This window comes from Dendrobates tinctorius, unplaced genomic scaffold, assembly GCF_039654945.1.
Source record: "Dendrobates tinctorius isolate UK_male_01 unplaced genomic scaffold, ASM3965494v1 ptg000004l, whole genome shotgun sequence".
NCBI classification, from domain to species: domain Eukaryota; kingdom Metazoa; phylum Chordata; class Amphibia; order Anura; family Dendrobatidae; genus Dendrobates; species Dendrobates tinctorius.
The window spans coordinates 41,695,746-41,719,881 of NW_027361672.1; the positions used below are offsets into that span (position 1 = coordinate 41,695,746).

General features: G+C 40.9%; 1 protein-coding gene across 1 annotated transcript in view; it reads left to right on the top strand.

The window, feature by feature from the left end:
- Nucleotides 1-24,136, top strand: part of F13A1 (coagulation factor XIII A chain) — a 309,831-nt gene that overhangs the window by 190,499 nt on the left and 95,196 nt on the right. Inside the window, exon 8 of the mRNA XM_073567328.1 lies at nt 18,936-19,074. Coding sequence (XP_073423429.1) covers nt 18,936-19,074 — 139 coding nt within the window. The remainder of the gene's footprint in view (nt 1-18,935; nt 19,075-24,136) is intronic.

Here is a 24,136-nt window from a genome sequence, read left to right on the forward strand (position 1 = left end):
ATCATTGTTCGCGGGTAACAATTGTAATCAGTGATCCCCATCACTAACGTTGTTCATCCGGTTATCTGCACCTGTAAGCGACAAACGCTGGCCTTTTCAGTGTAGCGCACATGCAGCCACGGACATGTAAGGGCATGACACACCAGTTATTGGCCAATCTCACGTGCCAGAGCCTCGCGTGTCCCTCTAGTAAGCCGGACTCGGACCGCGGGGCATGACGGAGTCTCGTTCGTTAACGGAATTAAGCTTGCAATGTGTGCATCTGTTCTGTAGCTGGCATGGTTGAGGTTTCCCAGGTGGAGTCGAATTTACCCGTAGGCTCCACTCCTGGTGGTGCCCTTCTGGACATTCCTTTAAGGTTCAGCTTTGCAACCATACTGCCCACGTAAAACAAACACTTTGCCTTCATGAACGCTGTTTGGAGGGTCATGACTCGTGGGAATAACGCCGCCCAATCAGTTAACCTGCTAGAGAGATCCTTCGTTGCTCCCAAGCATGACATCACACTCCCTAGGAGGAAGGTAATGCCACTGTGGCGACCGTACTCCTGGGGGCGACACAAGTGCACTGATGCCCAGCCACTGCTCGATGAATCTGCTGGTACATTGACCCAGACCACTACATTCCCCTCGCACGCTACACGGCCTGAATCTGACCCTGATGAAACTCAGGTTACCCTTCCCATATACAGTTCCATCTTACACGGTGACAAAGAGGAAGCTGCAGATGAAAGTGCAGGTTTGGCCCACCCGCCATCAGACACACCACCGTACTATCAGGGTGTGGCGTCTGCCTGCGGTCTGGACTGCAGCCAGACAGCACCCCGAGAAACACTGATACCCTTTACCCCTAGACAGGGATCTGGATTTATAGCAGAGCCCAGGAGGCGCTGTCTGAATAGGAGCAATGACCAGAGCAGGACGGTCGCCAGAAAGGTGTTCCAATACAGGACACAGAGGCAATGATATCCGAGACTAAACCAGTCAGGCAGAAATGGTATAAAAACAGTAGACAGTAGCAGAGTCAGATTCCAGGCCGAAGCCAGAGTCATAAACCAGGAGGGCAGCAGAGGTACAGAATCGTTAGGCAAAAGCAGAGTCAGAATCCAGGCCAAAGTAAGAGTCATAAACCAGGAGGGCAGCAGAGGTACAAAGTCGTTAGGCAGAAGCAGAGTCAGAAGTCCAGGCAAAAGTCAGAGTCAGTCAAACAGCAATTCACACAGTAACACACAGGGGAACCAAGAATATATCCGGCGGCCTGCAAGAGCAGTCCCAAGGTATTTGAGGGATCAGGTCATCCCTTACAGGCCCGTGGCCTGATGATGTCATCCGGACCGCCCCCAGGACCAGGCTGGATGGTAATGCACCAGCCCCTTCATGACTGACCGAGGAGCGAAGCCTGCGTCCAGCGGACGCCTGCGCAGGAGCCTCATGGCTATCGCCGCCATCACTCGGGGTTGAAGCACAATGCCTCCCAGAGACCAAGGCCGAGACTGCAGGCCACGGGTCAGACGGTGATAGGACAGTCCGGGGCCTCCTAGTGGTCGAGGCTGGGACAGCAGGCCCTGAGTCTGACGGTGATGTGATAGTCTGGCGCCTCCTACTGGCCGAGGCTGGGACAGCAGGCCCTGAGTCTGACGGTGATGTGATAGTCCGGCGCCTCCTACTGGCTGAGGCCGGGACAGCAGGCCCTGAGTCTGGCGGTGCCGTGACACAGGGGCCCTGTGCCAGTGCCGTCGCCAACGAGTGGGCCCCCCCTGCTTGCTCAGGATCACAGCACTTGCAAGGTTGAAATACTGTGCAGTGAGATGGAAGATGGGGACGACGAGGAGTCCAGACTAGTACAGGGATTCCCTAGCGAGGAGACTTATTTGATTGTTTTCAATGTTGGGACAGCAATTTTTGGGGAGCACGTTACTCTGGAGAATGATAGATGGGGCCCACCATACACTGGAACATTCCAAAGGTGGACATCAGACACTGGAGCAGCATTTACAGGGCCCATTATACACTAGAGCATTAGAAATGGGGCCCATTATGTTTGGAGCATTATTTGGGCCCATAAGACAGTGGAGCTTCATCCATGGGGACCAACATATACTGTAGCATTATGTGGAGCTCATCATATACTGTTTCAAACATTATATGGGACCAATGATTCTGTATGGAGAAATAGATGGGCCTCGTCATGAGATGTAAAAAGTGAAGTATTTTTCATTGTACTATACCGCTATTTCTCTGCCGTATCGGAGCATGATCATTGATGAGTTGTGGTATGTGTTAAAGGGGCGCTCTTTCGCCCAGGGCACATGAAAACCTGCAGCCAGCCCTCCCCCCCACAACTTTAGCCAAATAACCCCCATTTTTCAGTGCGTAACTTGTATTATGAAGTTAATTAAGGTTGACAAGCTTAAGTAAGAAGAATTGATGATTTTGGCATTCAAATGGGCACTGTAGGTGTGTTTCCTGTCCTCCTCTCACTGCCGACTTTTATTCCCCATTGACTTACATTGGGTTTCGTGTTTCGGGACAACCCCGACTTTTCCCTATAATCGGACGATCTTGCTCGACCCGACTTTTGGAAAAGTCGGGTTTCACGAAACGAAACGCGACCCTAAAAAACCAAAAGTCGCTCAACTCTAGTCATTATTATTTTTGGCCATTTACAACAATAGCTTGTGGGCTCTGTCAACACTCTGAGCTTTGTTTAATTATCACCATATTTTTATCGTGAATAAGGATTGGTCAGTTTTAAGAAAAAATGTAATGACGTTATGGACATAGGAATAAACAGAAAAAAGCAAAAAAAAACACATTTTGCATTTCAGAACATTTTGAAATTTTTTTTTTCATTTTTCATCAGTAAATAAATAATAAATATTTAAGTAATAAAACAATGTAACTGAAACTGGTACCAGCAGAGGGCACTGTGGTTTGGTACTATATGCTGTATACAGTAGCATGAATCAATGTCCTTTTCACTATCAGTCTTAGCATAAAGACTAGTAACGTTAATTAAATTAACCGCTTAGTGACAAAGCCAATTTTGTACTTAATGACCAGGCCAATTTTTACAATTCTGACCACTGTCACTTTAAGAAGTTTGAGCTCTGGAACGCTTAAACGGATCCTGCTGATTCTGAGAATGCTTTTTCGTGACATATTTTACTTCATGTTAGTGGTAAGATTTCTTCGATATGAATTGTGTTTATTTATGAAAAAACAGAAATATGGTAAAAAAAAATAAAATGTTGCAATTTTCAAACTTTTAATTTTTATGCCCTTAAATCAGAGAGATATCTCACAAAAAATACTTAATAAATAACATTTCCCACATGTCTCCTTTACATCAGCACAATTTGGAACCAAAATATTTTTTTGTTAGGAAGTTATAAGGGTTAAAAGTTGACCAGCAATTTCTCATTTTTACAACAAAATTCGCAAAACCATTTTTTTAGGGACCACATCATATTTGAAGTCACTTTGAGGGGTCAATATGACAGAAAATACCCAAAAGTGACACCATTCTAAAAACTGGTGCTCAAAACCACATTCAAGAAGTTTAATAACCCTTTACGTGCTTCACAGGAACTGAAGCAATGTGGAAGGAAAAAATGAACATTTAACTTTTTTTTACAAACATTTTAATTCAGAACCATTTTTTTATTTTCACAAGAGTCAAAAGAGAAAATGAACCAAAAAATTTGTTGTGCAATTTCTTCTGAATACGCCGATACCCCATATTTGGGGGTAAACCACTGTTTGGGTGCACGGCAGGGCTTGGAACGGAAGGAGCGCCGTTTGACTTTTTCAGTGCAGAATTGGCTGGAATTGAGATAGGACGCCATGCTGCGTTTGGAGAGCCCCTGGTGTGCCTATACAGTGAAAAAACCCCACAAGTGATACCATTTTGGAAACTAGACCCCTAAGGCCGGGGTCACACTGGCGAGGAATACGGCCGAGTGAGAGGCGCTAAAAGCACGTATTACACACGGACCAATGATTCTCTATGGGGTTCCTTGCACCAGCCGTATATTTCTCATCCGTATTCTACGCTCCGTGCCAATCGCAGCATGCTGCGATTGTCAGCGTACTACGGCCGTAGTACGCCAATGCAAGTCTATGGGTGCGCAAAAAATACGGATTACACACGGACCACACGTGTGACCTGCGAGAAATACGCACCCGGTGTCTTTTAGCAAAGCCGGCAATTCAGTGCGCTATACAGTAAAATCACACTGACAGGTTTAATAAAGAAACGAAAGAATAGATATAGACACATAGAAAATATATATATATATATAAATATATATATACACGCATTCTATGTGTCTATATCTATTCTTTCATTTCTTTATTAAAACTGTCATAGGGCTCCATTATATGTCCATTTTGCAAGCCTGCGAGAAAATCTCGCCATACGGATGCCATACGGATTACATACGGATGCTGACATGCGCAAAATACGCGACCACACCTTGATTACGGATGACATACGGAGCACTGTTTAGGGGTCTGTCATCGGTATTACGCATGTAAAATACTGACCGTATTTTGCGTCGGTTAGTGTGACCCCGGCCTTAAGAAACTTATCTTTGATGGAATGTTATGTGGACATCATGTTGCATTTGCAATGCTCCTGATGTGAGTAAACAGTAGAAACCCCCCACAAGGGGGGCCAATTTTTGGGAAAGAGCGCTATTTCAAAATGCAGACTTTGATGGAATGTTCTGTGGGCATCATGTTGCGTTTGCAAAGCCACTGATGTGCCTAAACAGTAGAAACCCCCACAAGTGAACCCATTTTGTAAACTAGACCCCTGTAGGAGCTTATCTAGATGTGTGGTGAGCACTTTGAACCCCCAAGTGCTTCACAGAAGTTTATAAACGCAGAGCCGTGAAAATAAAAAATCATTTTTTTCCTCAAATGATTTTTTTAGCCCGCTATTTTTCATTTCACCAAGGATAACAGGAGAAATTGGACCACAAAAGTTGTTTTGCAATTTGTCCTGAGTACACTGGTACCCCACATGTGGGGGGAACCACTGTTTGGGCACATGGGAGAGCTTGGAAGGGAAGGAGCGCCATTTTGGAATGCAGACTTTGATGGAATGTTCTGTGGGTGTCATGTTGCATTTGCAATGCTCCTGATGTGAGTAAACAGTAGAAACCCCCCAAATGAACCCATTTTGGAAACTAGACCCCCGAAGAAGCTTAACTAGATGTGTGATGAGCACTTTGAACACCCAAGTGCTTCACAAAAGTTTATAACGCAGAGCTGTGAAAATAAAGAATCTTTTTTTTTCTCAGCAAAAGTGATTTTTAGCCCCCAATTTTTTATCTTACCAAGGGTAACAGGAGAAATTAGATCCCCAAAGTTGTTGTGCAATTTGTCCTGAGTATGCTGATGCCCCATATGTTGGGGTAAACCACTGTTTAGGCACACGTCTGGGCTCGGAAGGGAGGGAGCACAATTTGACTTTTTGAACGCAAAATTGTCTGGAATCAATGGTGGCGCCATGTCGCATTTGGAGACCCCCTGATGTGCCTAAATAGTGGAAACCCCTCAATTCTAGCTCCAACCCTAACCCCAACACACCCTGAACCCTAATCCCAACCCTAACCCTAATCCCAACCCTAATTCTAACCCTAATTCTAAGCCTAACCCTAATTCCAACGCTAACCCTAACAGGAAAATGAAAATAAATATATTTTATTTATTTCATTATATTTCCCTAACTAAGGGGGGTATTTACTATTTTTGATCACTGTGATAGGGTTTATCACATTGATCAAAATGTACATTGAATGAATGAATGAATGGAATCTGCAATTTTCTTCCCGGACAAAGATGGCTGCGCCCACCGGAGGTTGCAGGAGGGCTCGAGGGCCACCGGGAGGTACCAGGGGGATCGGGGACCCTATTTCTCTCTCCTCTGATGTGCGATCAGTTACTAAGCTAGCTATTTCTTGCGGCCGCCTCTTCCTCTACTGCACTGAACCTATAAAATTTGCGGCGACATCAGGAACTACCATACGTGCGAACGCAGATATATCTCTGAGGACATCCCTTCTCCTTTCTACCAGAGAGGAACATGGTATCGAGACATGATATGAGATCAAAAGGGCTGAGGAGTATGTACTGCATATATGAGGATGTATATAGGGGCTGAGGAGTACAAACTGCATATAGGAGGCTGTATTCAGGGGCTGTTGAGCAATCTACCTCATATAGAGGCTGTCTATAGAGGAGTATGCACTGTAGGATGGGATTGTATGTAGATGTGCAATAAGAGGAATAAATCTGCAGTCACATCACAATATTTAACCTCTTCATGACCTATGACATATAGGTATGTCTTAGGTCTTGTTCTTTTCAGGCACATGACAGTTGATTTGATCAAATATCATGTGCCCCTAACAGCGGCGGATAGAATCTCCCTATTTTTCCCCATTCACAGTAAAACAATAAAAAAATAAACATTTTTGGTATTGCTCAATTTAGAAACGGCCAATCTATCACAAATTCACAATATAAATAATTATCAGTAAACATCATAACAAGAAAAAGAATCGAAACACCAGAATGGAGATTTTTGTGTTCGCTGCAACATTGCACTAAAATGCAATAACAGGCAATCAAAAAATCCTATCTACCCCAAAATAGAATTATAAAATAAGCTCTCACCTGGTTCCAGATCCTGAAAAATGGAGATACTATGGGCTCGCAAAGAAGGTGCCATTTTTTTCCTTTTTTTTTTTTTTTTACAAACTTTGGATTTTTTTCACCACTTAAATAAAAAAGAACATATACAACTTTGGTATATACGAACTTATAATGACCTGAAGAATCATAATGGCAGGTCAGTTTTAGCATTTAGTGAAAATGGTAATAAAATTGTGTAATAGCACTTTTTTTTTTGCAATTTCACTATACTTGGAATTTTTTTCCCATCTGTTGGTTCACTATATATTAAAACCAATGGTGTTGTTCAAATGTACAACTCGTCCTGCAAAAAACAAGCCCTCACGGGGCCATATTGACGAAAAAATAAAAAAGGTTATGGCTCTGGGAAGAAGGGGAGCGAAAAACAAAAATGCAAAAATGGAAAATCCCAAGGTCGTGAAGGGGTTAAGATGCAGTCATGCAGCAACACACTTATTCTTGCTTCCAGACCAAGTACAGCACTTGGTTGCCGAAAGATGCCATTGTCCATGGCTATGACACCAGGAGAGACTGATCACTATCACAGAAGTACTACAAAGACTTACTAATAGGTATCATAATTTAGATTGAGAGCAACAATGGGGACAGTGATGTTAAAGTCTGTAAAACGCTGTGGAATTAATGGTGCTATATAAGAGAGTAAAATAAGTAAAAAATACAAAATACTCAGGTTGTTGAGTGCTGCCATTAGTTATTATTCTACATGGCTCATGTGATTATAATCCCAAAGGGAGGGAAATAATAATTCCAGGGTCTGTTACACTAATGGGAATTAAACAGAGGAGCGTAAAATCAAACCCACTATACACAATATTAATGGCACATATATATCTAATATACAGTATAAAGCTCAATGTGTGTGTGTGTGTGTGTCCGGGATTGGTATCCGCACCGTCGCAGCTACAGCCACAAAATTTGGCACAGTCACACGTCTGGACCCCAAGAGCGTCATAGGCTATGTTGTGAGGCAAAATTTTAACCCCGTGCGTTCCAATTCACCAAACAATTTTGCTCCTATCTACATAATGTGGAAAAAGTGAAAGGAAAAGTGTTGTAGGCAAATTGACAGCTGCCAGATGTGAACAAGGGGGACTTAAAGAATGAGAGCGATGGCACCAAAGAGTATATACCGTACAGTTGCTAAGGTGGGGCCCTGACATGGGATACTCATCACACACGGGGATATGAACACACACACAAAATGCGCCACACACTACCACGTGCTTCAACACATATACCACCCTCAGCACACATTTCACCACACATACACCAACCTCACCACATAAAAGTCAAAACACAAAAGACGCCACTCAAAACTCGCCACGCTGTCCCAGAGCTGTTTAAAAGATGAAAAATGAGCTGTGATTGGTTGCTATCAGCAACAGTTTTCTTTGTAGACAGTTGTGGTAACTGAGGCCTATTATTCTTGTCATTTCTATGGTGTTATCGTCTATTAGATACACGGCTCAGCAGTCAGTAACACACATGATAGAATTAGGTACACGGTTCAGCAGAAAGTATCACACAGGAGAGGATACTTGGGTTATCGTTTAGTTAATTTGTGTTGCAAATCTGTAGTGCTGAATATATGATGTGAAATGTTTTTTATGTGCAATATAATCATTATAATTTGTTATAACTAACCACAGTTGGTTACTATGCCCAGGCAATGCCAGGCTCATCAGCTAGTCTATATATAAAAATGTATTTTATGGTTGATTAAATCCCCTCTGAAGTAAATGGATGGCTAACCATCTGGTATCTGTAGAACTGTAAACTCAGAGATTGGTGGAAATAAAAACCAGCAGGGTATGAGATATAAAATAAATCAGATAAAAAATATAATAAAATGCAAATATTTTTAGATTTAAAAAATTGCCTTTATTAGAATTTTGGCACAACATGCAAGTGCATAATTTAAAAGGGCACAAAACCGCATTAACAATACATGTATGGGACCATAATACAAAAAAATCAATTAATTGTTACATTATATAAACCTTGGTTACCCATGACATAAGGCTCAGTTAATAAAGCTAGGCAAATGACCATACATCAAACAAGTGAAAAAAATATATTAATTAATTGTATAAAAAATAATATAAAAAATAACTTTTTTTTGCATAAGAAAGCGTGCTCCAAAGTGTAATAGTGCAAATATGCAATTGTGGATAAACCACTATAAGTATATGTGCAAAATGAGCAATTGAAAACAACCAAGTGCAAAATAAGAGACAGGATTTACCTGTTAAGCCTGGTATGCTATGTGGAGTGCCGTATGGGCACGTCATACGTAAATCTTAATTTTTGTCAGAGCTGTATATACTCTTCAACATTGATTTTGCAACATCAAGAACGAAAAGTCATGGAAATATGAAAAACATAGGTTCAATAGATATGTTAATGGTATGCAAATGATAAAAAAAACAAAATTTTAACAACATCTCGAGATTTATTCAGCATTGAAAATGAGTGTCACATGCAGTAATACACAAACTTATATGCCTTACAAAGACCCTATTGGTCAGTAATTGCAAAGGGTGCTGCCAGAAGTGGATTTTGATGATTTTCAAGCCCAACTTCATTGAACGTGGCAGATAAATATTAATAACATCATTGATAAAATACTAAGGAATGTAAATGCCTGTATTTCTACGTGTGGCACTCATACCTAATACTGAATAAATTAAAATGTTTTTATTTCTTGTTGCCATTTTTTCACCATTTTCATATGTCTAATGATTCTCTGATTTTCATAATTTCACAACTTTTCGTTCTTGGCATTGCAATTTGCACGGTTGAAGAGTGTAGTAACATGCAAACTTCATACACAAAAGTGTAATTCTGTAGAGACCCCAACCATGGTCAGTGTGTGATTACTACCACTGCATGACCTAGGAGTTCACCTCTGCCTTTACCTTTCACCACATAACTTTCTACATGCACTAAATCCATTTCTTTTACCCCGTGCTTTCAGTAAAAATCGATATATAACTGAGCAGGGATAAAGCTCTATTGTAGTACGCAATCACATTCCATTCATTTCTGTAAACAGATCCTGTGCATATTCATGCATATCCTTCGTAGCATTGCATACTCATGTCATGTTTAGTAGCTGACAGATAACTATATTTATTTACAGATGCGCTTATCCCTCTGGCTGGAGAATCATTTATTAAAAATGTATTATGCTGGTAGAGAAACATAGAAGTACATGATATAGCACCATGCCAGAGGATGCAATAATATTGCACATTGTGGTTTTATGTAAGTCTGCTAGCCTGAGCTTCTACAAGTTGTAGCTTTCCGAATATCATCTGAAAGAAAAGGCTACCCAAACATGCCATGTCTAAACATTGTTGCAAATTAGTGTCTCAGTTTGACCAGATTTAGGAGGGAAGCAGATTTATGTAGACACTGAATTCTTAAAGCGATTTTCTGGTGAAAAAAAAAATATTAATCACCTATCAGCAGGATAAGATCAGTGGAAGTCCAACCACTCTGACCCACACCAATCGGCAGAATGGGGCACTTTTATTCCCATTAAAATGGAGATGAAATGGGCATAATTGTCTGCTGCTCCATTCATTTCCAGTGGAACTGCCATGTGCTGCTTTTGGCATTTTTTTGATGGCTCACAGAGAATGAATGGTTGAGCATTCTTGCGATCAGTAGGGGTCACAACTAGCTAAATTTTTTCCAGAACTCCTGAGTTACGCCCTATACTGTTTCCTAACTGCTATTCACTTCTATAGGTGTTACAGAACCAGTTTTTCTCAACCACATTCACATTGTTTTATATATATATATATATATATATATATATATATATATATATATACACTACCGTTCAAAAGTTTGGGGTCACTTAGAAATTTTCTTATTTTTGAAAGAAAAGCACAGTTTTTCCCAATGAGGCTAACATTAAATGATCCAGAAATACACTCTATACATTGTCAATGTGGTAAATGACTATTCTAGCTGCAAATGTCTGGTTTGTAGTGCAATATCTTATTAGATGTATAGAGGCCCATTTCCAACAACCATCACTCCAGTGTTCTTATGGTACTTTGTGTTTGCTAACTGTGTAAGAAGGCTAATGGATGTTAGAATACCCTTGAAAACCCTTGTGCAAGTATGTTAGCCCAGCTGAAAACAGTTTGGCTGATTAGAGAAGCTATAAAACTGACTTTCCTTTGAGCTATTTGAGAATCTGGAGCATTACATTTGTTGGTTCCATTAAACTCTCAAAATGGCCAGAAAAAAAGAACTTTCATGTACAACTCGACAGTCTATTCTTATTCTTAGAAATGAAGACTATTCCATGCAAGAAATTGCCAAGAAACTGAAGATTTCCTACAACAGTGTGTACTACTCCCTTGAGAGGAGAGCACAAACGGGCTCTAACCAGAGTAGAAAGAGAAGTGGGAGGCCCCGCTGCACAACTGTGCAACAATACAAGTACATTAGAGTCTGTAGTTTGAGAAATCGACACCTCACAGGTCCTCAACTGACAGCTTCATTAAATAGTACACGCAAAACGCCAGTCTTAATGTCTACAGTGAAGAGGCGACTCTGGGATGCTGGCAAAGAAAAAGTCATATCAGAGACTGGCTAATAAAAGGAAAAGATTATTGTTGGTAAAAGAACACAGACATTTGACAGGAACATTGGAAAAAAGTGTTATGGACAGACAAATCCAAGTTTGAGGTGTTTGGATCACACAGAAGAACATTTGTGAGACACAGAACAACTGAAAAGATGCTGGAAGAATGCCTGATGCCATCTGTCAAGCATGGTGGAGGTAATGTGATGGTCTGGGGTTGCTTTGGTGCTGGTAAAGTGGGAGATTTGTACATGGTAAAATGGATTTTGAATAAGGAAGGCTATCTCTCCATTTTTGCAACGCCATGTCATACCCTGTGGACAGCGCTTGATTGGAGCCAATTTCATCCTACAACAGGACAATGACCCAAAGCACACCTCCAAATTATGCAAGAACTACTTATGGAAGAAGAAGGCAGCTGGTATTCTATCTGTAAAGGAGTGGCCAGTGCAGTCACCAGATCTCAACCCCATTGAGCTGTTGTGGGAACAGCTTGACCGTATGGTACACAAAAAGTGCCCATCAAGCGAAACCAACTTGTGGGAGGGGCTTCTGGAAGATTGGGGTAAAATTTTTCCAGGGTACCTCAACAAATTAACTGCTAGAATGCCAAAGGTCTGCAATGCTGTAATTGCTGCAAAGGGAGCATTCTTTGACAAAAGCAAAGTTTAAAGGAGAAAATTATTATTTCAAATAAAAATCTTTTTTTTCGAACCTTGTCAATGTCTTGACTAGATTTTAAATTCATTTGGCATCTCATTTAATTAGTAAAAGTATGAGTTTTCATGGAAAACACAAAATTGTCTGGGTGACCCCAAACTTTTGAACGGTAGTGTATATATATACTAGATGGTGGCCCGATTCTAACACATCGGGTATTCCAGAATATGGCCAGCGGGAGACCGACGTTCAAAAGATGGTCCAGGACAATCCACCACGATCGGCGATCTCACAGCGGGGGCCTGGTCGCTGCTGCGTGTCACACTGAGGCTAAGTGCCCACGTTGCAGAAATTCAAGCGCATTCCAAGCGATTTGAAGCATTGCTTGGAATGTGATTGACAGGTTGGTCACACTTGTCAAGCTTAGTGTTTGACAATTGTGATCAACTTTTTACTATTGATGCTGCTTATGCAGCATCAATAGTAAAAGAGAGAATGTAAAAAATAATTTTAAAAAATTTTAAAAAAGGTTATTCTCACCTTCAGACAGCCCCCGATCTCCTCTCCACGCTCCCGGCATCTTCCGGTCCCAGTAAAGCTTAGTGCGAAGGACCGGAGATGACGTCACTATCGCGAGAGTGCGACGTCATCAGCGGTCCTTCGCGCAAAGCATTACTGGGACCGGAAGATGCCGGTGCGTGGTGAGAAGAGGGAAAGAGTCCGGGGCCGTCGGAAGGTGAGTATATCACTATTTTTTATTTTAATTCTATTTTTTACAGGTTTATGGTATTCAGGGCCTGGAGGAGAGTCTCCTCTCCTTCGGACCCTGGGTACCATCCGCACATTGAGCGCTGCGCCAGTCATCTCCCGACTGCGTCGACACTGACCTCCGTGCGGCAGGAGATGACCCGTGGCAACCGTTGGGAGATCAGCAGCTAGTGCCGCAGATCTCCTGACGGTAGCGGTGGCGTGCGTTATTCGAATTCCACGCCAATTCGTGGCCGGACTGCGCCTGTCCGTTACAAACAGACAGACAGACAGAATTAGATGATTATATAGTAGATATACTGTATATATATATATACATTGAACAAAAATATAAAGTCAACACTTGTTTTTGCTTCCATTTTTCATAAGCTGAGCTCAAACATCTAAAACTTTTTCCATGTACACAAAAGGCCTTTTTCTCTCAAATATTGTTCACAAATCTGTCTAAATCAGTGTTGGTGAGCACTTCTCCTTTGCTGAGATAATCCGTCCACCTCACAGGTGTGGCATATCAAGATGCTGATTAGACAGCATGATTATTGCACAGTTGTGTCTAAAGGCCACGTTACACTAAATGATGCACCAGCGATCCCGACAACAATACAACCTTGTCAGCATCGCTGGTGCATCACTACATGATCGCTGGTGAGCTGCCAAACAGGCAGCTTCACCAGCGATCAGGACCAGCAAGGATGCTGGTATCTAAGGTAAATATCGGGTTACTAACCTGCGTGCTGGAGCCAGGAGCTGCTAGCACGCAGGTTTCTAAGGTACACATCGGGTAACTAAGTGATGCGCGCCGCTTAGTAACCCGATATTTACCTTAGAGACCAGCTCCCAGCGCCTGCTTAGAGCACTGGGAGCATCGCTGATTGTTGGCTCCCGCTGCCACACACAGCGATGCGCGCTGGCCAGCAGGAGAGCAACGTTCAAAAAATGGCGGTGTACGATAGTGCACGATCAGCGATACCCGGCAGGGGGCCCGGTCGCTGATCCCCGTCACACACAGCGATCTCGTTGGTGAGATCGCTGTGGCATCACAAAATCAGCGATCTCGCTAGCGAGATTGCTGTGTGTGATGGGGCCTTTAGGCTGGACACAATATAAGGCCACTCTAAAATGTGCAGATTTACTGTATTTGTGAGAATCCCGGGGGGTCAGAAAATGAGTTAGTATCTGGTGTGACCACCATTTCCTCATGCAGTGCAACACATCTTCTTCACATAGAGTTGATTAGGTTGCTAATTGAGGCCTGTGGAATGTTGGTCCTCTCCTCTTCAATGACACTGAAGTTGCTGGATATTGGCAGAAACTTGAACACGTTGTTATATACTCCGATTCAGAGCTTCCCACACATGTTCAATAGGTGACATATCCGATGAGTATGCTAGATATGCAAGAACTGGGATGTTTTCAGCTTCCAGGAATTGTATACAGATCCTTGCAACATGGGAAAACATGGAGCACTGAGCGCTTTTGCGATAAAATGGGGGGTCAGCTCTGTATGAGAGCTGGCACTGTGCAGCAATGTCCACAATCAGTGGTAGCACCAATCGTGGGCGTTTAACCACTATGATGCCGCTGTCAATAGCGACAGCGACATTGATGGTCATTGCAGAGAGAGGGAGCTCCCTCTCTGCTCCCATCGGCACAACGCAATTGCAGTCGCGTAGTGCCGATGGTCTCCATTGTGACCACGAGACAAAAGATGACCATGGAGAGCGGGAGCAGATATGACTCCTCCCTGCCTGCTGTGCACTGTTCTAATGCCCTTCAATGCAAAAACATTGCAGAGTATTAGAGCAGCAATCAGTCAGGGTAAGGACTTGCTCACACTTGCGATGTAATTGGACGATTGCAATCCATTAACAAATCGGATTGCACTCGGCCAAATGTTAACCTTTGGGGCTGTTTACTTCTGCGATTATTTTCTCATGACGATTCGGCATGTGAAAACAATGGAAGCATGCTGCGACTGCATCCATGAATCGGTAATATGTGTATATTTATGCAATAAGTCTATAGGTGTGTGTGTGTGAAACATCGCAGTGCACTCAGATACCACCTAAGTGCAGTACGATTCCCACATACACCGGGAATGGAGGAGATGGAGAAATTAATTTATTTGTCTCCTTCGCAGCTGTGCTCTAATTCTCCAAATCACAAAATAAAGAACAAAAAAAGAAAATATAGTAATCAAATAAATACATGTATTTATGTTAAAACAAAAATAGACAAGCAAAAGTAAACATATTTGATATTGCTGAATCTGGAACAACTCGAGCTATAAAACTACTTAATCCTTTTACTGAGCACAGTAAAAAAAAATAATAAAAAAAGGCAAAAAACGATGCTCTATCATCATACCGCCAAACAAAAAGTGGAATAAAACGCAATCAAATACAGGGGTTGGACAAAATAATGAAAACACCTAACGTTTTGGCATCATAATCTTCGAACATGTTATAAACATGCAAACCGTGACATATGGTAATGTTTTGTAGTTGATTATTTGTGTTATGTGATATGTGTATGTAAATTAACTGTTTGTTTTGCAGAATTGTAAGATCATTGATGAAAACCTGATACCAATGGCAGACCTCTCGGATTTTCAAAGAGACCAAATTGTTGGTGCTCGTATGGCAGGCGCTAGTGTAACAGAAAGTGCACGAATGCTTGGCATGTCAAGAGGTACTGTCTCCAAATTAATGACTGCCTTTGAAAGAGAAGAAAAAACGTCCGCAGCAAAGCACAGGTCCAGCCGAAAGTCGAAATTGACTGAGAGAAACCGTCGGACCCTAAAGCGAATTGTGAGAGAGAATCGCAAAACCACGGCTCCGAAAATCACTGCTGAGCTCAATCAACACCTACAGAACACAGTTTCCACGAAAACCGTTCGTCGGGAGCTGCACAAATCTGGATTCCATGCAAGAGCTGCAATTCGAATACCCCTGCTCTCAATGACAAATGTTTCCAAGCGTTTAGAGTGGTGTAGAAACCTCCATAATTGGTCCCTCGAGCAGTGAAAACATGTGATATTCTCAGACGAATCATCATGTACAGAATAAAAAAAAAATAAAAAACAATTGCTGTTTTTGTTCACATTGCCTCACAAAAATTGGAATAGAAAGCGATCAAAAAATGTAATTTGCTCTAAAATGGCACCAATAAAAGCGTCAACTCATTCCGCTAAAAGCAAGCCATCACATGACTCTGTCAGTTGAAATATGGAAAATGTATAGTTATCAAAATATATGGATGCACAAATTGTTTTCGCAATGAAAAGTGTCTTTTAGTGTGTGAAAGCAGACAAACATAAAAAAAATATAAATCAGGTATCGCTGTAATTGCACCGACCCAAAGAATAAATTTGTCTAATCACTTATACTGCATGAGGAATGGCATAAAAAATAAATAAAACACCTGCTGTTGATTTTTTCAATCTGCCTCCCAAAGATCACAGTAAGGCTCGGCTCACACAAAAGTGAAATTGCTCGTCGCCCTCACAAAAGAAATTCAGCAAATTCTGCACTCCTAAATCCAAATGCACCCGCCCTTCTGAGCCCCAGGGTGCGTAAACCACAATTAGTAGCCACATATTTGGTATTTCTTTAGCAATGAGGGCCTGCCTAATTTACAGTTGCATATATCCAGAAGCATGAGCTGGGCATAATGGACTGGTCACTACAACGTACTGGTGGATACAACATACCGGCCACAACAATGGCAGCTTGCAATTTTCGCTCAGCAACATCCATTGCTGATTGTTTCTGTGAATCACTTATGTAGTCAAAATTATCAATACTCCTGTAGATAAATTCACAAAGGGGTATAATTTCTAAAATTGGGACATTTGCAGGGGATTTTGCTCTTCTAGCGCTCAGGGCCTCTGTATATGATGTGCAAACTATTCTAGGAAAACCTGTACTCCAAGAGGCAAAGAGCGCTGTGTCCCTCCCAAGTCTCATTGTATGGCTAAGCAGTATTGTACAGCCACATATGGGGTATTTCTGCATTCAGCAGAAAATGTGGGACAAATTTTGGTACCATTTTTACCCATTTCCTTGTGTGAATATGTAAAATCTGAGGCTAAAACAAAATTTTTGTGGTAAAACTTTAATTATTTTTTCTTTATTGCCCAATGGTATAAAATTCTGTGACACACCTGTAGTGTCAATATAATCACTGCACCCCTAGATGAATTCATTGAGTGGTATAGTTTGTAAAATGGAGTCAATTATGGGGGGCCCTGCTGTTCTGGCACCTCAGGGGCTCGGCCAATGTGATATGGCACTCGCAAACCAGTCCAGCAGAATGTGAACTCCAATATGGCGCTTCTTCCCTTCTGAGTTTTCCGCTATGTCTCAAAAGTAGTTTTCAACCACATACGGGGTATCAGTCTACTCAGGAGAAAATGCACAACAAATTTTGTGGTCCATTTTCTACTGATATAGTTGTAAAAATGAAAAATTTGGGTCTAAAAGAACATTTTGTGGAAAAATATGTTTTTTTTATTTTAACAGCTCTACGCTATAAACTTTTTTGAAGTACCTGGGGGTTCAAGGTACTCACCACACATCTAGATAAGTTCCTTGTCAAGTTTACAAAATGTTGTCATTTGTGGGGGATTTCCTCTGTTTAGGCACATCAGTGGCTCTCCTAATGCGACATGGCATCCACTAATGGTTCCAACAAATTTTGCATTCAAAAAGTCAAATGGCGCTCCTTCCCTTCCAAACCCTGCCGTGCACACAAACTGTAGTTTTTCCCCACATATTGGGTATCAGCATACTCAAGTTGCACAACAAACTTTGGGGTCTGTTTTATCCTCTTGAATATAAACAAATTTGCATCTAAAGTAACATTTTTGTGAAAAGAAGTTAATTGTTCATTTCTTCCTTACATATTGCTTCAATTCCTGTGAAGAACCCTATAGGTGAATAAACTTCTTGAATGTGGTTTTGTGCATCTTGAGGAGTGCAGCTTTTAGAATTGTGTCACTTTTGGGCATTTTCTGTCATATAGACCTCCCAACATCACTTCAAATGGGAAAAAAATGAAGAAAAAATTGTCTGCTCACCACCCCTTAGAGATTGATTAGCTTGCACAGACTCCCACGCTGCAGCAGGGAAATGAAAAAGAAAAAAAGCAAGGTCCCGCATCCAGAAGATCTCCTTAAAAGTCCTTTGCATTCAGAAAGGATAAAAGCATGTGTAATCCATGTCAGTGATGAATAAAACTTCAATTAAAAAAGCATATTCACAGCGACACATTTTGATCTGAAATATGTTTCAAAAATTGTGCTGATATAAAGTAGACATGAGGGAAATGTTATTTATGAACTATTTTGTGTGACAAACGCTTTGATTTAAGGGCATAAAAATCAAAAGTTTGAAAATTGTAAATTTTTCAACATTTTCCCAAAATGTTTCAGTTTTTTTTTTTACAAATAAACGCAAGTCATATTGAAAAAATTTTTCCCTTATCATGAAGTACAATATTTCAAATTCCAGAGTTATGACTACATAAAGTGACACTGGTCAGAATTATAAAATTTGGCCTGGTCAGGAAGGCGAAAACAGGCATCAGGGTGAAGGGTTTAAAGGGGTGAAAACATTAAGGTGCACGATTATTGTGTATGCACTACAATACATGTCCATCTCCCTTTCTATAAAAGGTGCGAGGCATGCTTTTCTCTGACTTTGCATATGTGTCAGGACCCTGCATACTCCACTGAATACTTTTTTTATTGTGGGTGGAAAATTATGACATTTCCTGTGAGATCCTGTGAATTATATGTAAGGCCTTGCATTATTAGTTTTCTTTTTGCTTCCAGTATATTTGCTACTGACATTCATGTTCTTTCAAATTATATTCAGAAGTGGATAGTTTTTATTTATGTATCACATTTGTTGTCTTCCATTTTCCCGTTGAAAATGTTACAGTTAAATTTTATTACATGCAATTAGCAGCAATCTATGGCAATCATCTCTATTCGTAAAATGAGTTTAGCTTCGATCATATAGCTTACCTGTAAGATTCAGAATACAATTAGAATGAGTCTTTCCAATCAATGCCCTCATTGTCTAACTATCCTCGATCATGGGTGAGCAGAGCGATGTGATAGCTTTGAATGTGTAATTTATTAGTCAAAAATCTTTGTTTTCTCCTTGCAGTTCTAAGATGTCTTGGAATTCCTGCACGGCTTGTGACCAATTATTTTTCTGCCCATGACAAGGATGCCAATGTGCAAACTGATGTCTATCTGGATGAAGATGGCAAAACGAATAGTAAACTTACAAAGGACAGTATCTGGTATGTATGTGGAGGCCCTTAGTCGTAATTAGTTTAGCATAATAATTTGTCCGAAAATTTGACATTCCAAAAATATGTTAGGACACAAAGGTTTTTAACTGAGAATAATCTATTTGGTGAACCATATGTGGAGTACATTGAAATACTAATACAGCACGCCTTTTCTGCTGATTTTAATGCCAGAGGAGATTTAGATCGATGCAGTTATTGGTGACTCTAAATTGACTGTGCTATACCATGTGATGGGGAAATCCGCTAGGAGGCGCACAAGGTGATGTGAGTCTTGTCTGGCTGACATAATCTTTTGAAATGTGTAAAAGAGTAGAGGCCATTTTACGTGACGGAGCAAAGCAAATTGCAAATAGTTTAAATTTGCTGGGTTCGGCGAATTCCCCAAAATTCAACACAAATTCAATCTATATCAATATTAATACTGTCACCTCTAATATATTTAGATTAGTCTCTGACAACAATGAAAGTAGATGTCGTAGATAACATTGACATTACAATGACAATGGTAATCTCATGACAATGGTACTTATCAAGGAGGCAGAGGGTGAGCAGTTGAATTTTGAAGTTGATGCTTTGAAAGCAACTTTGACCAGGGACAAACTGTGATTCTGAATGACTGACTCAGAGCATTTCCAAGTTAGCAGGTCTAGTAAGGTCCTCCTAGTATGCTGTGGACAGTACCTACCAAAAGTGGCTCAAGGAACAACTAACAGTGAATTAAAGACAATGTTATGCATGCCCAAAGGTCTCTAATGTGCATGAAGAATAAAAAAAAGTATTCTGTAACAACAGATTGCTTGCTGCAATAGGAAATTGTCAGAAGACGCAGTGCTTGCTGTGTAAGAAGCTGACAAGCTACAGACCTATCAGAGAACCCATGCTGTCCCCTGTCAACCACCTAAAGCTCTAGCAATGGGCATATAAGCATCAGATATGAACCATGAAGTAATAAAAATAAGTATATGTTTTCTCTGACATCATGTGAACAGAAGGGCGCATTTGCATTGTTAACCTGGGGAATAAATGTCGCCAGGATGCACTATGAGAAGAAATTAGTCTGGCAAATGCAGTATAATACTCTGGATTATGATTAGCGGGAAAATGTTGAGTCAACTTTAATGGAAATTGTTTTTCGTAGTGACAGTGATCTCTATCATCATTATAACATATCTGTCACAATGCAATAAATGTTCAAGAATTGTTTGAGAAATTTGGTAAAAAGCTGAAGATATCTCCAAAATAAAACATCTCAGTTATATTGCACATCTATAGGATGTCCTGGAAAAACAAGCCCAATCCATGGAGATCAAACCTTGCAATTTACAGGACTGTGGGGATCAGCTGCTAACATCTAGGCCATTGCCTTAATACTGTATTCACATAATACTTCCATGCGAAGCCAAAATAATACACTGACACATTTTTGAAATAATACTACTAATGGCCACTCACAATGAGAATACAGATCAGAAAAGCTAAGGCTCTGTTTACACTTGTATTGCAATTTTCATCAATTATCAAAACCACAAAACATTGCTGGATTTGTTCCATGATGGATATCACTAGCAAAAAACAAATGGTCCCAATTAGGTGGACGTCATTTTTATGTGAAAAAGCAGCACATGTAGCACTATTCATTTTGAGTTTAGCAGAACAGATCATGTAATTTTCTAACTAACCAGCGCATAGTGAAACTTGTATGCTTTACCTTACTCCAATACTGCCTCAACATTACTTTTGAAGATGCCAGATACATGTCACTTACATAACTTACACCTGTGCACTTTCCCTATGAAAGGGAATTGTTTTTCGCTTCAATGAGAAACATCTTATTATATACCATCTCATGCATTCTGAAGATTCATTTCTGAGTAAAGCTGTGTTCTTGCACCGTTTAAAAAATGCAAGATTTGTAGATAGCTTTCCTTGAATAATTCTTTTTGTATGCTTGTGCCTCATTATATTTCTCCATTGACAAGTTTTCCTTGATCCGAGATTTTATTCTTGCTTTGAAATGGCTTGTTAGACAAGCTTTAGATCCTCTCAAATTCTTTCAGTTTCTGTTTTTGCCCATTATTAATGAAATGGTCAGAGTTTAACTATTCTGTTCTTTTTTTTACTGACATTTTTTGGCTGCTAAAATTTTACAGATCAGGAATGCATAAGTGGCTACTTGAATGAAATCAGCTTCTTCACACTTGGCAGGGTGCTGATCATTTAAAAAGCAACATTAACAAGAACTTGTAATAGACACATGGATACAATTCATGAATCCTAAATAAAGATATATTGGTTACCTAAATTAGACAAATGAAAGTTATACCTTTTCCTCATTAACTAGTAAAGAAGTGCATTTTAATATTATTTTGTTAGAAAAATGATAATCTGAGTAATAGCATTTTTTTTACTTATTACACTAAAAGATACTTTTGAGTTAACACCTATGTGGAGACACAGCATTGTATTTTAATTAAACAGCAACTATTTTTAGCAAACCAAGAAGAATAGACTGTTATCTGTATGTTGGCTTTTGAATTTATGTGTTGGTCAAGTAAACAGACTTTTGCTTGTGGTAGTCTGTAATATTGACACTTCATTGAACATATTGTGCTCTTATCCTTGATGACCAGTGATGTTTACTGATATGCTAATTATACATTGTGTAGGCTAGATAGTTTGGTGACTCTGAAAACAGAGGAGGAAAAATGTTGCAAATAGATTAAATGATCAAGTAATGCTACTTGATCTCATCTCCATTCTTACCCTATATGTCAATGCTGAATGAAGGACACTTGTTAAGTATAAAAAGAGGTTACATGCCTCTAGACAGAGAGACAGCCAGACATTCAGCCAAGACATCCAAACATCTAGGGACTCTACAGGACTGCAGCCAACACATCATGGCTCCATCACGAGGGACACGGATCTATTATTCTCCAGGAAACAACCTAGGGAACCTTGGCCCAGGTTGAAAGAATACAGATCTGCTCCATTGACTATCGTTGAACCAAGGACACATTTGGAGAAAGCCAGGATTGGGACCCGCCACTCGCCTGGCTCCTTGTAGATGTTCGGAGAAGCCAGGTTGTGACCCTTGTGTCAACTTGCCTTGTACCTTAATGAACTGTCATCATCCTATGCTTGTCATTAGTTCCGCTCTGTGTGTGTGCCACACGTGAGGTAGTCGACCCTGGAAGATGAAGCCAGGTTGTGACCCTTCGGTTAACTGTCCTTGTACCTGAATGAACTGTCATCTTCCTACGCATGTCATTACCTCCTCTCTGTGTGCATGCCACAGGTGGAGTAGTCAACCCTGGGAGCTCTAAAGTAGCAGCTGCCATTATCCCTGTGAGTCAGCGGAAGGGTGAGACTCTGTAATGAGTACCATCTTGGGGTATTTTGCTGGGACTGTTTTAAGTGTTATCTGCCTTTTTTTGCGGTTCAATAAAGCATTGCCACACTGTTTTACCCTCACTCTGTGTTGTCTGAATAGTGTTTTGCTAACATTAAAGGGAGAGCGGGCGTGTGGTGGAACGATCCCTGGTCCATGCCTTTTCAGCTAGCGGACCTGGGTGCCCTCCGACCCCCCGTGTCTCCACAGCCTAAATGACTTGTACTAATGAATAAGTTATGACTTATCATTAGGATATAGTATAATCTATTGATCACTGGAAGCTGACCACTGGAATACCCAACAATCCTGAAAATGGGACTCTACAACTGATTTTAGATCAAGCATGCGCATCTCTGCTCTATTCATTCTGTAAAGGATAATCAAGTGCAGCACTTTTCTATCTCCTGCATTTCAATAGAGAATAAAGGCCCCGTCACACATAGCGATCTCATCAAGTTTTGTGACGCAACAGCGATCTCACCAGCGAGATCGCTGTGTGTGAGACACCTATCAGCCGGTATCGCTGATCACTGTTGGAAAGCCCTGGACATTTCTTTCATCGCTCGTCTCCCACTGGCCAGCACGCATCGATGCGTGTGACAGGCGGGAGACCAGCGATCAGCTGGTAACTAAGGTAAACGCAGGGTTTCTAAGCACCGAGCGGTACTTAGAAACCCGATGTGTACCTTAGTTACCAACGCGCTGATGCAGGGAGCTGGTAACTAAGGTACACATCGGGTTTCTAAGTGACGCACGTCCCTTAGAAACCCGATGTGTACCTTAATTACCAGCTCCCTGCATCAGCGTGCTGGTAACTAGAGTACACAGCGACGCCGCGCACTCAGCGTCGCTGGTGAAGCTGTCTATTTGACAGCTTACCAGCGATCATGTAGTGACTCACCAGCGATCCTAATACGTTGATATCGTTGTCGGGATCGCTGGTGAGTCGCTATGTGTGATGGGGCCTTAAATATAGAGTAGGTAAACATGCTTAACTTACCCTCAATTGAAGAAAGTGGGACTTTTTAGAGCTCCTTTGTCACTGTCAGACCAAGCAATGAAATAATTATTCACTATTGTACTGATAAGGAATAATGTATAAACTTTGTAAAACCCCTCTAATATTGTGGTGGAAATACATTTTTTATATATGGTTTTATATTGTGAAATAGATAAAAGGAACTTGTCAAAGGGATTTACTTCAATGATGCATTAGCAGCACTTCATCAGCTTTTTAATAACATTTTTAATGGTGCCTTTATAAGAACTACAGTATGTATTAGGAAAATGCATGTAAACGTAATGTTTAATTCAGATGTGCTTGTACCTGGAATAGTCTGATAATGCTGTCCCTTATCAGTGCAGTTGGCTGGCATCACAACCATGGTGGTATGGCTGTCAAACCAGCATATATAAGAACAGAGAGGAGAAGAGAGATAGATGGATGGTCATACTGGTTGCATGATCAACAAAAAGACTTTTAATCTGCCTCATGTATTAAGGCAATGTCCACTGGATGTTTCCTTATTGTGACGTATCTTGGGCTATCTGCACTAAATGCTCTTTACCACAGCTCTAGTGTCCACCCAAGAGACTGTTAGAGCTGTTCAGTTGTAAAACACAGCTCATCTAAAGTTGTTAGGTCACAGCTCAGGC